Raw genomic sequence first — 17,171 nt, 5'->3', positions numbered from 1 at the left:
AAAGCTCAGCCCTGCCTGTTTGAAGTGTGTGAGGTAAAAACACCAAGATGTCATTTTCCCTGTATGTGAAGGGAAGGAAGCCTAATTGGTTGCCAGTGCTGTAGATCTTCCTATGTTCCTGCCATATGTTTTAACACATATCCTAGATTTAGAACTGAAAACATCTTTGTGGAGGAAGGAAAAAGGTTGAGAGAAGTGAAGGGGGGGGGGGGAAAGGAACCCCCTCTGTGTTTAACACAGAGAAAAGGAAAACTCATGTGAGGAATACCTAAGAGGGGCTGAAGTTCTGCTTTTCAGGACTGGTCCTCACTTGATTCAAAAGAGGAAAATATTTAGAAGGAGCAATAATGAAGCATAGGGAAAAAAAACCCAGAGCAGAAGGTGAGGCATGGCACACCACCAGAAGGAAGACACAAAGGGTGGGGGGTCAGGGGTTGGAGCACTGCAGAGCCAGGAGAGTTTCCTGACAGGGATGAGAAGGAAAGCAGAGCACAGCTCGTGCTCCAAAATGCCTCCATTCCAGACCTGCCCTTTGTTTTGTGAGGCTCAGTGAAGGAAAATGAAGGTGTGTGTTCCAAGACAGCAATCAGAAGCATGAAACACTGGGTACACAGTGTGGGCGTAGAATTGCTTCAAGTTAAGGTGGTTGACAGCTCAATGAAGGTCTCAAAAAGATTAGAAGAAGGATCTGAAGTGAAACAATTCCTGGAGGCATCATGAAATGACCTTTAGACTGTTGTTCTTCTCCTTAGGAAGGATGTAAAGATAGATGAACCTCAGCACAAGGCAACCAAACTAACCCAAGGATCTTACTCTCCTCCGATCAAAGCACAAAAGGTCTCACTTTCAGAGGCTGCATCTGGAATACTGTGTCCAGTCCTGGGCCCCTCACTTCAAGAAGGGCCTCAAGAACTGCTTGAGAGAGTCCAGCACAGAGCCATGAAGATGCTGAAGGCATCCTGTGAGGAAAGGCTGAGGGAGCTGGGGCTCTGCAGCTTGGAGCAGAGGGGCCTGAGGGGGGCCTCAGTCATGTTGATAAAGACGTGCAGGGCAGTGTCAGGAGGATGGAGCCAGGCCCTGCTCAGTCCAGTGACAGGACAAAGGGCAGTGGGTGCCAGAGGAGGTTCCATGGGAACACAAGGAAAGACTTTTTCACTGTGAAGATGACAGAGCCCTGGAGCAGGCTGCCCAGAGAGGTTGTGCAGCCTCCCTCCCTGGAGACATTCAAAACCTTCCTGGATGTGCTCCTGTGTGACCTGCTCTAGGTGATCCTGCTCTGGCAGGGGAGTTGGACTTCGTCTATGGAAGTCCCTTCCAACCCCTAACATTCTGTGATTCTGTGTGATTCTTTCACTTGTTCACCACCAGGAACACTGAATCTGACACTACCTTGAATCCCTGCTCAGCTCTTACCTGTGATCCAGCAGCAGGAAAAGTGACACCTTCTTCTTTCAAAGATTTAATGGTTGCAGATATTAAGCTACACTGTGGGTCCTTCTGAAACTCTTCTGACCACTCCACCATTAGAGTTTTTAGCTTCTCAGATACTTTTGGATGAGCCTGAAAGACAAAATTGCATAGAAAGGGATGCTTGTACCTCAAAAAGAGTTGTTCTCTCTCAGTAAAACTTTGCTACCAAAAGCATTTTATTATACACATCCTTAATAAGCAGCTCTCCTATGAGGACAGGATGAGAGAGCTGGGGTTGTGCAGTCTGGAGAAGAGAAGGCTCTGAGGAGACCTCATTGTGGCCTTCCAGTACCTGAAGAGGGCTACAAGAAAGCTGGGGAGGGACTTTTGAGGGTGTCAGGGAGGGATAGGACTAGGGGGAATGGAACAAAACTAGAAATTGAGATTGGATGTTAGGAAGGAGTTGTTCCCCATGAGGGTGGTGAGAGACTGGCACAGGTTGCCCAGGGAGGTGGTGGAAGCCTCCTGCCTGGAGGTGTTTGCAGCCAGGCTGGATGTGGCTGTGAGCAACCTGCTGTAGTGTGAGGTGTCCCTGGCCATGGCAGGGGGTTGGACCTGGCTGATCCTTGAGGTCCCTTCCAACCCTGACAGTTCTGGGATCCTGTAATTAGCTTGATGAAAACCAGAGCCTAGAATATATAATCTTTTATACCCCAGTTCTGCTCTCAGAGATCCCATGCTTAGCTTCTGGAGCACCACCCTTTCACTGGAAAGCTGGCACAGCAGTTCCCAGGCTCTTCACCCCAGGCAGTTCAGATTTCCCTGAGTCTGGCAGAAACCTCCTTATTTTGAATCAGGGCTCCTTCAAGCCTGACAGCAACCCTCAGAGGCAAATCCTCCTGCACAGCCCAAGCTCAGGTGGTGCAGGCAGCTCACCCACCTAGTCTGCTGTTATTTCACTGGAGTCAATTTTAGGTGAGTGAGGGAAAAAAGAGACTGGCAACACTTTGGACTTTTCAAATGTTAGCCATGTTCCCAGTTTTGGAGAATTCAAGGCTTGCTACCAACTTCTTTGCACTTCTGTGTTAGTTCCCCTCCATTTTTCCCTTCATCACTTCTGATTTGTATTATTACTCCAGTCCCAGCCACAGAAGTTGGTCTAACATAAGCTAGTGTCTTTCCCTAGACTGCATCTTCCCTACCTCCTGTGACCTCTGCAGGCTTCTCAGATGCCACATTTCTCCCTCTTTGACTTCCCAGGTGGCAGGATCTCCCCAAACCCTGATCTCTGTGTATCCATAAGTGTCTCCTTCATTGAGATTCACTCCCAACAAGGAATGATTCACCTTGCATGATGTGAAGCAGCTGATGGGACACTTTGTACTACCAGCTCCTGAATGAGGAGCTGAGGTACAGGGATACCTCAGGGTTTGGGACGGGGACCAACTCTACTGTATGGCTAAAGAATACCCTGCAGAGCAAACCTCAGTAACATTAAACATCAGCTGCTTAAGCCTGTACTGGCCCTAAAAAACAAATGATTGGAGCAAGAACAACTCTTCAGCAGAGCAGCTAACACACATGCAGATCATGCCAACTACTTCTGGGGCCCTGCTCCAAGGACACTGAGTGGCTGGAGGGGGTCCAGAGAAGGGCAACCAAGCCGGGGAAGGGTCTGCAGAACAGGGCTGGTGAGGAGCAGCTGAGGGAACTGGGGGTGTTTAGAATGGAGAAGAGGAGGCTGAGGGAGACCTCATTGGCCTCTACAACTCCTTGAAAAGAGGCTGGAGCCAGGTGGAGGTTGGTCTCTTCTCACATACAAGTGACAGGTCAAGAGGAAATGGCCTCAAGGTGTGCCAAGGGAGGGTCAAGCTGGACATCAGGAACAGTTTCTTCCTAGAAAGGGTTCTCAGGCACTGGAACAGGCTGCCCAGGGAGGTGGTGGAGTCACCATGCCTGGAGGTACTTAAAAGCCACATGGATGTGGTGCTGAGGGATGTGGCTTAGTGGTGGTAGGTTAGCAGCAGTGGTGGGATTGTGAGCTCTAGGGGAGTGGTTGGGCTTCACACCTGAGAGGTCTCATCCAACCTCAACAGCTCTGTGACTCCAGGATAAAACACAAACCAAAGCATTTGAGACTCCAAGCACTTCCTGGTTCTGTTGATGGAAAGACTGCTGTGGAACAAGGGTTCTGGGACTGCTGGGCTCCCCTTCCCCTGCTTCACTTGGCTGGTTAGGAGCCTGAGGTCTTTTTGGCACAGCAAGAACGCTGACAAGCTCGGGCACTTAATTGCAGTAAGACTGATAGGCTCAGTCCCAGCACAAAGGCATTTCTTACACTCATCTGAACTCATTTTCTTACAGAGCAAAGGGAGAAAGACCAATTTTATCTGCCCTCTGAAGACTGCTCCTCCAAGTGGGCCAGGGAAGGGGGGGAAACATCAGCACTGCCCACCAACAAAATAACTTCTGCTCCACTCAGCCACTCTGCAGGGGATTAAAGGTTTGTTCTCACACCCACAAGCACTGTCAGACCACGAAGGTCAGGGCTCTATTTCAGAATGGACCATGGCTAATGAGAACAAAGGGGAGGACTTCCAGACCTATTTTTCCATAGAAAGTGAGGAACAGAAGCACTGTGAACTCATTTGGCTTCTCAGCAAGTTTATTAGTTTCCTTAATTGCTTTGCTCCACCTCTGCTGATTCCAGGCCTCCCATATATTTGGAGACTAACTTTTATTTTAACCCATTAGCCATAACTTCTCCTTTTTAACCCATCAGCCATCTTTCTTTGCAGCTGGAGCAGTCATCAGGGGAAAGCTGTTTGCTTGCCCAGTTCATTACACCCACACTTGAGGTCCATTCCAACCCCCACCACACTGGATTCTGGGCACTCTGGAGCCTGCTGCCTGCTCTCCTGTGCTGCAGTTGCACAACCAGAAGGGCAACTTCTCCTCCTTGAGGCCTTGAGCAACCTGGTCTAGTGTGAGGTGTCCCTGCCCATGGCAGGAGGGCTGGAACTGGATGAACTTTAAGTTTCCTTCCAACCCAAAGTGTTCTATGATTCAGATCCCATCAGCTGCTTGATCCTAACAGGTTCAGTCTTCTCTTCTTTGTTATCTCTTCACTCAGCATTCTGAGGACCTTTGGACACTAAGTAAGTTTGAAGGCTTTATACTTTTCCTTGTGAAAACATAGTCTGTTTTTCTCCCCTGGTTTTCCCTTTCATGGGCTGAAATCCAGTCAGAACTCTCTTCAAGAGCTGCCTTCCCCATGATTGAATTAAGTAGGGCTCAGGGGGAAAAAACCCACAGATTTTAATTAAAATTGGTCATATAACTATGTAAAAATTTGGAGTAGATATAAGCTATCAGCCTGCCACAGCAGACACACTGGAGGGAAGGGATGTCATCCAGAGGGACCTTGACAGGCTGGAGAGGTGAGCCCATGACAACCTCATGAGGTTCAACAAGACCAAGTGTAAGGTCCTGCAGCTGAGTCAGGGCAATCCCAGGCACCAATACAGGCTGGGCAGGGACTGGCTTGAGAGCAGCCCTGAAGAAAAGGACTTGGGGGTGCTGGGGGATGAGAAGCTCATAAGGAGCCAGCAGTGAGCACTTGCAGCCCAGAAAGCCAACCAGAGCCTGGGCTGCAGCAAGAGAAGCAGAGCCAGCAGGGCAAGGGAGGTGATTCTCCCCCTCTGCTCCACTCTGGTGAGACCCCACCCGGAGCACTGTGCCCAGTTCTGGAGCCCCTAGCACAGGAAGGGTCTGGAGGTGCTGGAAGGTGTCCAGAGAAGGGCCACAAGGATGAGCAGAGGGCTGGAGCTGCTCTGCTGTGAGGACAGACTGAGGGAGTTGGGGCTGTTCAGTCTGGAGAGGAGAAGGCTCCGAGGAGACCTCATTGTGGCCTTCCAGGTTCTGCAGGGGGCTCCAAGAAAGCTGGGGAGGGACTTTGGAGGGTGTCAGGGAGTGATAGGACTAGGGGGAATGAAAAAAAACTAGCAATGGGTAGATTGAGATTGGATGTGAGGAAGTGATTGGATGTGTTCCCCATGAGGGTGGTGAGAGCCTGGCACAGGTTGCCCAGGGAGGTGGTGGAAGCCTCATGCCTGGAGGTGTTTGCAGCCAGGCTGGATGTGGCTGTGAGCAACCTGCTGTAGTGTGAGGTGTCCCTGGCCATGGCAGGGGGGTTGGAACTGGCTGAGCCTTGAGGTCCCTTCCCACCCTAACAATTCTGTGATTCTTTGATCTGTTCTACTCTCATAGTAAAAATTCAAGCAGCACTATGAGCAACTGCACCAAAACTGGGAACAGCACAAACTGGAAGGTTTTGCCACTTCTTTTGCTCTGCTGGGACAATCCAAGTGACCCCAAGAAGCAGCTGAGGTGATCAGAATTTACCTTGTTGATGATACTTCGAGCTTCACCAGCAAAATCACGAGAGCAGACTTCCAAGTGAAAGATCTTCCCACAGTTGGATACACAGGCTCCTAAAAGCTGACAACAGAAACACAGGGGTGAAAATGGGGAAAAGAAGGCAAAATGAAAGCAAACATGAAGAGTTCAATTGGATCTTCTGTTCAGTGTGCAGACCCTTGACTGAAGATCTGTGCTAGGCACTGCACTTGAGTCACAACTACCCTAAGAAGGTTCCAGACTTAGGGCAGAGTGGATGGAAACTGCCTGCTGGGAAAGGACCTAGGAGTGTTAGTTGACAGTGGTGGAAGATGAGTCAGTGTGTGCCCAGGTGGCCAACAAGGCCACCAGCATCCTGGCTTGGCTCAGCAATGGACTAGGCCAGTGCTTGTCCCCCAGTACTCAGCACTGGTGAGGCCACACCTTGAGTACTGGGTTCAGTTTTGGGCTCCTCAATTCAGGAAGGACACTGAGAGACTGGAGTGGGTCCAGAGAAGGGCAACAAAGCTGCTGAAGGGGCTGGAGAACAGGGCTGGTGAGGAGCAGCTGAGGGAGCTGGGGGTGTTCAGCCTGGAGAAGAGGAGGCTGAGGGGAGACCTCACTGCTCTCTACAGCTCCCTGAAAGGAGGCTGGAATGAGGTGGGGGTTGGTCTCTTCTCCCAAGGAACAAGCAATAGGACAAGAGGAAATAGCCTTAGGTTGTACCAGGGGAGGTTTAGGTTGGACTTTAGAAGAATGAAAGAGGGCTTAAGCCCTGGCCCAGGGTCCCCATCCCTGGAAGGGTTTCAAAGCCATGTAGATGTGGTGCTGAGGGACACAGTGTAGTGGGGACCTAACAGTGCTGGATTAACAGTTGGCCTCCATGGCCTCAAAGGTGTCTTCCAAACCAAAAATTCCATGGTCCTATGACCTCTGAAGGTACTCACTGATGAGTACAGATTTAAGAGCTGCATTACATAAAAGAACACCAAGCTTTAGGAACAAAGAGAGAGAGAGTTTACTCACTGTAAGTGCTTGCAAAGCCACATGGGGAACTTTATGATTTACCCTCTTCATGATGGCTTTAAGGCAATCCTTTGCTCTGAAAAACAGACAAAAGCAAACCCTTAGTCAGCAAGGTGACCAACATCAGCTGTGGAATGAAGCCTACCAAGCTGAGCAAGCAGCCTCCAGAGGCAGCTGCAAAAGAAGCATTTCCCACCTGGTTTTTTCTGTTCTTCTCTGTGGACTGGAGTGGAACAGACTCATTTCACACCAGCATTTTGTGCTCATGCCTACAAAACTGCTGACAGCTCATAAAGAATCACAGAATCAACCAGGTTGGAAAAGACCTCAGAGATCATCAAGTCCAACCTATTACCTAATACCTAACACCTCCTGACTACTAAACCATGGCTCCAAGTGCCACATCCAAGCCTTTCTTGAACACTTCCAGTGATAGTGACTCCACCACCTCCCTGGGCAGCATATTCCAATGGCCAATCTCTCCTCCTGGGAAAAATTTCTAACATCCAGCCTAAACCTCCCCTGGCACAGCTTGAGACTGTGTCCTCTTGTTCTGGTGCTGGTTGCCTGGCAGAAGAGACCAACCCCCACCTGGCTACAACCTCCCTTCAGGGAGTTGTAGAGAGCAAGAAGGTCTCCCCTGAGCCTCCTCTTCTCCAGGCTAAGCAACCCCAGCTCCCTCAGCCTCTCCTCACAGGGCTGTGCTCCAGACCCCTCCCCAGCTTTGTTGCCCTTCTCTGGACACCTTCCAGCAACTCAACATCTTTCCTAAACTGAGGAGCTCAGAACTGGACACAGGACTCCAGGTGTGGCCTAACCAGTGCTGAGCACAGGGCACAATGACCTCCCTGCTCCTGCTGGCCACACTATTCCTGATGCAGGCCAGGATGCCATTTGCCTTCTTGGCCACCTGGGCACACTGCAGGCTCATGTTCAGCTGCTGTCAACCAGTACCCCCTGGTCCCTTTCTGCCTGGCTGCTCTCCAGCCAGGGAACAACTGGCATTAAGCTGAGGAAATGGATTTGAAAGAGACAATGAAATAAATGTCTACATAAATAAAAAGAGACTGAGGAGCAGTGATGATAAAACAAATGCTTCTTTTACTGCCTGCTGTGAAGGGTCCTTATGGATTGCATTCTATAATTGTGCTCAGAGGTTGCCAGCTCTTGGATCCCATTTTGGAAACACTAATATGGAGATATTATGTTTTGCTTCAGCAAAATCAGGAGTAGGTCTCTAAATGTTCATCCCTTAAATGAGCAGTAAGAATATGCACCAACTGCAAGTAGCTGGAGAGCTCCCTAGCAGAAAAGGACCTGGAAGTATTGGTTGACAGCCATGAAGATGAGCCAGGGTATGCCCAGGTGGTTGAAAAGGCCACCAGCATCCTGGCCTGGATCAGCACTGGTGTGGCCAGCAGGAGCAGGGTAGTGATTGTGCCCCTGTGCTGGGCACTGGGGAGGCCACACCTTGAGTCCTGGGTTTGTTTTGTGCTGCTCACTGCAAAAGGGGCTGGAGGAGGTCCAGAGAAGGGCAACTAAGCTGGAGAAGGGTCTGGAAAACAGGGCTGGTGAGGAGCAGCTGAGGGAGCTGGGGGTGTTTAATGTGGAGGAGGCTGAGAGGAGTCCTCATTGCTCTCTACAACTCCCTGACAGCAGGTTGGATTGAGGTGGGGGTTGGTCTCTTCTCCCTAGTAGCAACTGAAAGGACAAGAAGAAATCACCTCAAGGTGCCACAGGGGAGGTTCAGGTTGGACATGAGCAACAATTTCTTTGCTGCAAGAGTGCTCAGGGATTGGAACAGGCTGCCCAAGGGAGGTGGTGGAGTCACCATCCCTGGAAGTGTTCAAGAGCTGTGTGGCCATGGCACTTTGGGCCACAGTTTAATGGCCACAGCAGTGCTGGGTTGAAGGTTGGAGTGGATGATCTTAGAGGTCTCTTCCAGCCCAAAGAATTCTATGGTTCTAGGATCTTTATCTAAATCAACATGCTTTGAGCTTTGAAATAAACCTGAATTAGTGCACAGGCTGAATTCTTCACTGATCTTGGAGTTCTCATCAGTGATAGGTAACATTTAACAGGCCTGCCCTGAGAATTTGGGATGGCTTTTTTGTGCTAATTACCTCCCACAAGGAACAACAACAAATCTGTTCAAGCTGGGAATTCTGAATCCTGATGAAAGAGTGGGGACTGTCCTTTGAGACCTTGCCTAAAACATGTTGGGGGTTTTTTGGCACCAAAAGAACATCAAATGCCACCACTCTTGAGCATATTTCACTCCATTTTTGTGTAGCTTGCTTCCCTCCTGACCTTTACTGAGAGCCAGCTTCCAGAAATACTAAATATTGCCACCTACTCCTAAATAAATATCTAGCTCACAACAAGCTTGGCCTTGTTGGGCTGTGTGTGTGTTGACTATGAGCAAACATACTGCCAGGAGTAAACCCACACTCACTTCTCTAGCTGGGTGTAAATCACCACCTAACTCAGCACGACAGGGAGTAGTGGTGGAGCAGTTGGTACTGCAGCTATTGCATCAGCCAATGTGCAGCCCAGAACTCAACCCAGGATTTGAGGTGTGGCCTCATCAGTGCCTACCACCAGGGATGGTAGGCTGAACATGAGCCTGCAGTGTGCCCAGGTGGCCAAGAGGGCCAATGGCATCCTGGCCTGCATCAGGAACAGTGTGGCCAGCAGGAGCAGGGAGGTCATTGTGCCCTGTGCTCAGGACTGGTTAGGCCACACCTTGAGTCCTGTGTCCAGTTCTGGGCCCCTCAGGTTAGGAAAGATGTTGAGTTGCTGGAAGGGGTCCAGAGAAGGGCAACAAAGCTGGGGAGGGGTTTGGAGCACAGCCCTGTGAGGAGAGGCTGAGGGAGCTGGGGTTGCTTAGCCTGGAGAAGAGGAGGCTCAGGGGAGACCTCATTGCCCTCTACAACTACCTGAAAGGTGGTTGTAGCCAGGTGGGGGTTGGTCTCTTCTGCCAGGCAACCAGCACCAGAACAAGAGGACACAGCCTCAAGCTGTGCCAGGGGAGGTTTAGGCTGGAGGTTAGGAAGAAATTCTTCCCAGCAAGAGAGATTGGCCATCGGGATGTGCTGCCCAGGGAGCCCAGGGATGGTGGAGTCACCATCACTGGAGGTGTTCAGGAGGAGACTTGATAGGGTGCTTGGTGCCATGGTTTAGTTGATTAGATGGTGTTGGATGACAGGTTGGATGTGATGATCTTGAAGGTCTCTTCCAACCTGGTCTATTCTATTCTATCCTATCCTATTCTATTCTAAACTGTCCTAGCTAGTTCCCTTTCTGCAAGGAACCCAGCTCAAGTTTTTCCTACTGGCACAGTTCCTCCTTGAAATTTATGCAGGACCATTAAATATGAATAACTTGGCCTGCTGTGCAGCACTCCCAGCAAAATTGGAATGCACTCAGCTCTACAAACTCCTCTACTAGAAACCCTCTTGCAATGTGTCTTTCAAAGAATCTCCAAGCCAGCTCCAGGCAGTTGTAGGCTTTGCAGCAGTGTCACATTGCTGGAGCCGCTTGCAGAGCTGACTACACTGAGCAGTTTGAGATGTGTTCTTTCTCAACCAGGATTCTTCTCCACAGGAATGTGAAAGCATACAGAATCTCAGCATGGTGGGGCTTGGAAGGCACCTCTGGAGATCATGCAGTCCAACTCCCCTGTGGGCACCCACAGCAGCTTGCCCAGCAGCACCATGGCCAGCTGGGGTTGGAAGCTCTCCAGAGAAGGAGACTCCACAACCTCTCTGGGTAGCCTGCTCCAGGCCTCCAGCACCCTCACACCAAACAACTTTCTCCTCACCTTCAGATGCAACCTCCTGGCTCCCAGTTTGTGCCCATTGCCCCTTGTCCTGTCCCTGGGCACCACTGACAAGGGTCTGGTCCCAGTCTCTTGCCCCCTATAGCTTCTTTATTTCTTGTTGAGCATTGAGATGATCTCCTTAGGAGCTGCTCTTCTCCAGGCTCCACAGCCCCAGGGCTCTCAGCCTTTCCTCCTCACAGAGATGCTCCAGGCCCCTCAGCATCTTTGGAGCCTCCACTGGACTCTCTCCACTAGTTCCCTGCCTCTCTTGAACTGGGGAAACCACAACTGCATTCAGGACTCCAGTTGTGGCCTGACTGGGGCCAAGTGGATGGGAAGGACAACTTCCCTTGACCTGCTGCCCACACTGTTCCTTATGCACCCCAGGAGGCCATTGGCCTTCTTGGCCACAAGGGCACATTGCTGGCTCACAGGGAACTTGCTGCCCAGCAGCACTGCCAGGCCCTTCTATGTGGAGCTGCTTTCCAGCAGGTCACTCCTCCACTGTACTGGTGCAGTAGGTTATTCCTCCTCAGGGACAGGACTCTCCACTTGCCCTTGTTGAACTTGATGAGGTTTCCCCTCCACCCAACCAACTCCATGTTGCACCCCTGAGATACATCCTTACCCATTAGGAGTACTCCCAACTTTGTCACAGATGTCCATGATCAGCCCCCAGTCCTCACTGGTGTTATATTCATTTGTAGCTTTCTCTGCAAAAGAAAGCCAGGATTGGTTAAGCTCAGATTCCAGACAGCAGACACTTTTCCCAGCCCCAGAGTCCCCACCTACAAAGTGCTGTCAGGGTCTCCTACATATCCTTGCCACCTTCTGAAGTGCTACCTGCAGTCTGCAGCAGAGGTCTAACAGATGTGGGAAATATTTAAAGGTTCTAAACATATAAACAACTCTGCAAGTCTAATGGTGTAAATCACAGAGGCATTCAGGCTGGAGAAGACCTCCAAGGCCATCAAGTTGAGTGCTTAACCCAGTGCTGCCAAGCCCACCATGTCTCTCAGCACTACATCTACACATTTTTGAACACCTCCAGGGATGGGGACTCCACCTCCTGCCTGGGCAGCCTGTTCCAATGTCTGACCACTCCTGCACCAAAGAATTTTCTCCTCATGTCCAAACTAAACCTCCCCTGCCACAACTGCAGGCAGCTTCATCCTGAGCCTCCTTTACTCCAGCCTGAAGAACCCCAGCTCCCTCAGCTGCTCCTCACCAGCCCTGTTCCCCAGACCCTTCAACAGCTTCATTGCCCTTCTTTGGACCTTCTCCAACTCTTCAATGTCTTTCTTGGAGTGAGGGATCCAAAACTGAACCCAAGGTTTGAGGTGTGCCCTCACCAGTGCCCAGGACAGGGCATCTCTCACAGAGATGCTCCAGGCCCTTCAGCATCTTCAGAGCCTCCACTGGACTCTCTCCAGTAGTTCCCTGTTTCTCTTGAACTGGGGAGCCCAGATCTTGGCTCAGTATTCCAGATGTGGCCTCACCAGGGCAGAGAGGAAAGAAAAATTCCCTCAACCTGCTGGCCACACTCTACTGAATGCATCCCAAGTGACATGCAGAGATATATGTCACATTTAGAATAGAATTAACCAGGTTGGAAAAGACCTTTGAGATCATCAAGTCCAACCTATCACCCAGCACCATCTCATCAACTAAACCATGGCACCAAGTGCCTCAGCCAGGCTCTTCCTAAACACCTCCAGGGATGGGGACTCCACCACCTCCCTGGGCAGCACATCCCAATGGCCAATCTCTCTTGCTGGGAAGAACTTCTTCCTAACATCCAGCCTAAACCTCCCCTGGCACAGCTTGAGACTGTGTCCTCTTGTTCTGGTGCTGCTGGCCTGGGAGAAGAGACCAACCCCCACCTGGCTACAACCTCCTTTCAGATAACTGTAGAGAGCAAGAAGGTCTCCCCTGAGCCTCCTCTTCTCCAGGCTAAGCAACCCCAGCTCCCTCAGCCTCTCCTCTACAGAAGGCTGGAAATCACTTGCCAGAGGATAGGCTGAAGTTTTCCTGGACTGAGAGGAACCACAGGATTGTTGAGGTTGGAAAAGACCTTTGAGATGATCAAGTCCAAGCACTCACCTGGAGCTCACAACCCCACCAAAGTCACTATCAGCTTTGCCTGCCATGGCAGGAGATGGCCCATGCTGCCCTGAGCAACTCTTCCACCACCAGCATGAAGGCTGAACCTTCACCAGGCTTCACAGAGAAGTTCTCAACTCCACACCATCTACACCTTGAAGAACAGCATGGCTACCCTAACACTACTTACTCACAGCTCCCATGCCTTTCATCCTCTCCTCCAGCCTGCAAGCTCATCCATGGACCCTCTTGGACCCACTCAGCATGAATCTAGGAGCTGGTGAGAAGATGAAGGGCTGCTCTACAACAAACCCCTGCAAGTTCTGAGCTCTCCTTCCCTGCCAGCATGACAGATTTCACAGCATCTGGCTTTTCATTGAACATGAGCTGGAGCTGAAGGAGAATCAAGAAGGGTGAAACCACATCCCAGATGCTGAGGGATGGACTTTGAGCAGGCCCAAAAGCCCAGCTGTGGGAGGATGCACTCTGCAAGGGGTTGGGTGTTTGTTTCAGTGCAAAGTGAACACCAACTTGGAAAAAAAACCCAAATAAATGCTAGGACTTCTAGTCTGTAGTCTTCCAAGTCATGGAGGAACACTAGGCTTGAGCTGACTTCCTCAGAAATAACAGCAGCCCACCAAGAATTAAACCCCCCCTACAATTACTGCTGTTGAACTGGATCCGTTCCCTGCTCCGATGTGCCAGGCAGCTGCACAGAGCACCGTGCCAACACAAGAGAGGAGATGGCACTAAAATCACCAGGTGGGAAGGGGATGGGAATTGATCTCACTGCCAAGAGAAGACATGCTGGTGGAGCTACTGCCCCAAAACACTGTTGTGAATGAAGGCAATGATCCACCACGGCAGGCCAAGGCCAAGCTCTTCAGCAGCCTCCAGCGCACATCATCGAGGGGAAGGGACCATTAAAGGTCATCCAGGCCAAACCCCCTGCTCTCAGCAGGGATATCTGCAAGTAAAGCATATTGCTCAGAGCCCCAGACAACCTGACCTGCAATGGCTCCAGGGATGGGGCATCTCCCACCTCCCTGGGCAACATGGGACAGGCTCTCACCACCCTCACTGTCAAACATTTCTTCTCGCTAGTCTGAGTCTCCCTCTTTGAGTTCAAACCATCACCTCTTGTCCTGGCACAGCAAGCCCTGCTCAGAAGTCTGGCCCCAGCTTACTGAAAGGCACTTTAAGCACTGGAGGGTCTCCCTGCAGCCTTCTCTTCTCCAGGCTGAACCCAAACTCTCTCAGCCTGGCCTCACAGCAGAGGGCTTCCAGCCCTGCCAGCACTGCTGTGGCCTCCTCTGGCCCTGCTCCATCAGGTCCCTGTCTGTGCTGAGGACTCCAGAGCTGGCCCCAGCCCTGCAGGTGGGGTCTCAGCAGAGCACAGCAGAGGGGCAGAATCCCCTCCCTGCCCCTGCTGCCCACACTGCTGGGGATCAGCCCAGGACACAGCTGGGATTGGGCTCACATGGTGCCCAGCTCTGCACCCAGCAGGAGGAGTGCTGTTTCTGAGAGGAAGCTGAGGATCACCCTTTGCAGCACTAAACAGCTTCCCCTTGTTCACAAGCAGGGGATGAGCAACAGACATAAATAACACCAAAACAGAAAGCAAGCCACCACAGTATGAGGACTGCAACTGGGCAGCACATGGCAACCCTCAAAAGCCTCCCTGCTGACGTCCTTTCAAAGTCCTCAGTCTCTGAAGATCTTGGCAGAATGTCAAGATAGTTTCAGTGATAATTTAAGTGTGCTCCTCCACGTTGCCTCTTACACACTTGCAGACAGCAGCAAAGCTTGCAGCCTCCCTACCTTGCAGCTTTCCTTTCTCCAAGCCCTGGCAACACTGGGAGCTCTCAGGTCTGCAAATCCAGAAGTCCCACAGCCCATTTCCAAATGCAGGTGGAGGGTTCTTGCAGCTGTGCTAGGATCTCTGCTCAGGGTTTGACCCTTCAGAACACATTGCCAGAAGCAAGGGAAACAGCTGGAGCAACTGGGGGCATCTTAAAATACCCAGGTGAAGATGAAAAGGAAGAAAAGAAAGAGGAGGTTTAGGTGCCCCTGGTTTTAAATGTAGCAGAGGTGCTGGGGCTGGGGTGAGGAGGTTGTAGCTCTTGATTTATCTCCCACTTGAATCACCTTCTCCTGAGGTGGGGGTCAGTCTGATGGAACAACAGGACAAAAAGAAATGGCCTTAAGTTGTACCACAGCAGGTTTAGGTTGGACATGAGGAACAACTTCTTTCCCTAAAGGGTTGTCAAGCCCTGGCTGCCCAGGGCAGTGGTGGAGTCCCTGTCCCTGGAGGGGTTTCAAAGCTGTGTAGTTGTGGTGCTGAGGGTTTAGTGGTGACCTGGCAGTGCTGGGTTAATGCTTGGACTTGGTCATCTCAAAAGTCTCTTCCAACCAAACCAATTCTATGAAAAGGAACAGCAGGAAGCTCACAGCTTCCCAGCATGACCAGGGCACCCCAAAGGCTCAGTGGCAATCTCTGTCACTGTGACATTTTGATTCCCACCAGAAATGGCACAACAGAGATCTCCCAGTGACTGCTTCTGCTGGCAATCCAAATCCCCCTGACCAGCCAGCACTTGACACTGACACAGCCAAATCAGCAAGCCTGGGCTGCTGACACCTCTACCTCTGTGCTGGCCCACCACACACAACCTTCAAACCTGCAGAGCTTGGCTTCTTTCAGTCCTGCATTCCCTTGGGGCACACTTGTCAGCAATGCCAAATAACATCTCAGGTGGAAAAAAAGGATGAAAGCACTGGAAGAGAACATTTTCTTTCCCCCCCCTCCACCTGGTGCTATTTTGGGCTAAAAAATAAGCACTCAAGCACTGATTTAGCACAAAACTCTGCTAGTTGATGTGGTAGTTGCTAAAGAGTGATCACAAAAGTCACTTCATAGATTCATAGAACAATTTGGGTTGGAAGGGACCTGAAAGATCATCTAGTTCCAACTCCACCTTCCACCAGCCCAGGTTGCTCAAGGCCTCATGCAAGCTGGCCTTGAACACCTCCAGGGAGGGGGCATCCACAACCTCCCTGGGCAACCTGTGCCAGTGTCTCACTGTAAAGAATTTCTTCCTAATCTCCAGTCTCCATCTCCCCTCTTCCAGCTCAAAGCCACTGCCCCTTGTCCTGTCACCACAAGCCCTTGTCAGCACTCCCCTTCTGGAGGCTGCTGTGCCCCCTGAAGTAAATTCTTGTCTGCACATAAATATTTCAGCTTTTACAACACAGTAAAAAACCCCAAAACAACCCACCAGAGGTGATACAGGGAAAGTGAAAGAGGAACAAAACTGAGGAGTGCTCCAGACTTCTGGCTTTCAGGAGATAAAGCAGGACCACATGGCTGAAAGCCATGGAAGCAGGGAAGTCATTCTGCCCTGTACTCAGCACTGGTTAGGCCACACCTTGAGTCCTGTGTCCAGTTCTGGGCCCCTCAATTTAAGAAGGACATTGAGACTCTTGAACATGGCCAGAGAAGGGCAGCAAGGCTGGGGAGGGGTCTGGAGCACAGCCCTGTGAGGAGAGGCTGAGGGAGCTGGGGTTGCTTAGCCTGGAGAAGAGGAGGCCCAGGGGAGACCTTCTTGCTCTCTACAACTCCCTGAAGGGAGGCTGTAGCCAGGTGGGGGTTGGTCTCTTCTCCCAGGCAAGCAGCACCAGAACAAGAGGACACAGTCTCAAGCTGTGCCAGGGGAGGTTTAGGCTGGAGGTTAGGAAGAAATTCTTCATAGAGAGAGAGATTGGCCACTGGAATGTGCTGCCCAGGGAGGTGGTGGAGTCACCATCCCTGAAAGTGTTCAAGAAAGGATTGGATGTGGCACTTGAAGCCATGGTTTAGTTAGTCCTGAGGTGTTAGGTGATAGGTTGGACTTGATGATCCCTGAGGTCTTTTCCAACTTTATTGATTCTATGATTCTATTCTATGATTCTATATTCAATCCCAAACAGCTTCATTTGTTCACTCTGCCTTTGCATAAGCAAATGCCAACATTCTAGCTTTGATTTATTCAGTGATTGTAGACACAGGGACACTGGAGTCACAGGACTTGCACTTCCAGCAACATTGTGTGGTCCATTTGACCCCTGCTGGAAGTGCAGCACCGCTTAGAATGACCCCAGGTCCTTAACCAGGTCACTCCAAACATTATAGTCTAAAAGAAAATAATTGTATTCAAGTGGAATATCAAAAGAACTTCTTGCAGTTCTCTTGAGTTCAATAACCTGAGGATTAACCAATCCCATTTCTCAGACATCTGCAATCTGCAAACTTCTGCTCAGTTTAGGAAAGATGTTGAGGTGCTGGAAGGTGTCCAGGGAAGGGCAACAAAGCTGGGGAGGGGTCTGGAGCACAGCCCTGTGAGGAGAGGCTGAGGGAGCTGGGGTTGCTTAG

The 17,171-nt window shown here is 50.8% G+C and overlaps 1 protein-coding gene across 2 annotated transcripts in view; it reads right to left on the bottom strand.

The window, feature by feature from the left end:
* STAM2 (signal transducing adaptor molecule 2) overlaps positions 1-17,171 on the bottom strand; it is a 35,786-nt gene that overhangs the window by 13,641 nt on the left and 4,974 nt on the right. For both annotated transcript variants that reach the window (XM_009909431.2, XM_054177591.1), the window contains exons 2-5: positions 11,286-11,370; positions 6,835-6,910; positions 5,815-5,910; positions 1,414-1,560 (exon numbers count right to left, since the gene is read on the bottom strand). In XM_009909431.2, the coding sequence (XP_009907733.1) occupies positions 1,414-1,560; positions 5,815-5,910; positions 6,835-6,910; positions 11,286-11,370 (404 nt within the window). The remainder of the gene's footprint in view (positions 1-1,413; positions 1,561-5,814; positions 5,911-6,834; positions 6,911-11,285; positions 11,371-17,171) is intronic.

Source organism: Dryobates pubescens, chromosome 2 (genome assembly GCF_014839835.1).
Source record: "Dryobates pubescens isolate bDryPub1 chromosome 2, bDryPub1.pri, whole genome shotgun sequence".
Classification (NCBI taxonomy): Eukaryota; Metazoa; Chordata; class Aves; order Piciformes; family Picidae; genus Dryobates; species Dryobates pubescens.
The sequence above is the reverse complement of the archived record's forward strand: the minus strand, read 5'-3'. Positions and strand labels throughout refer to the sequence as shown.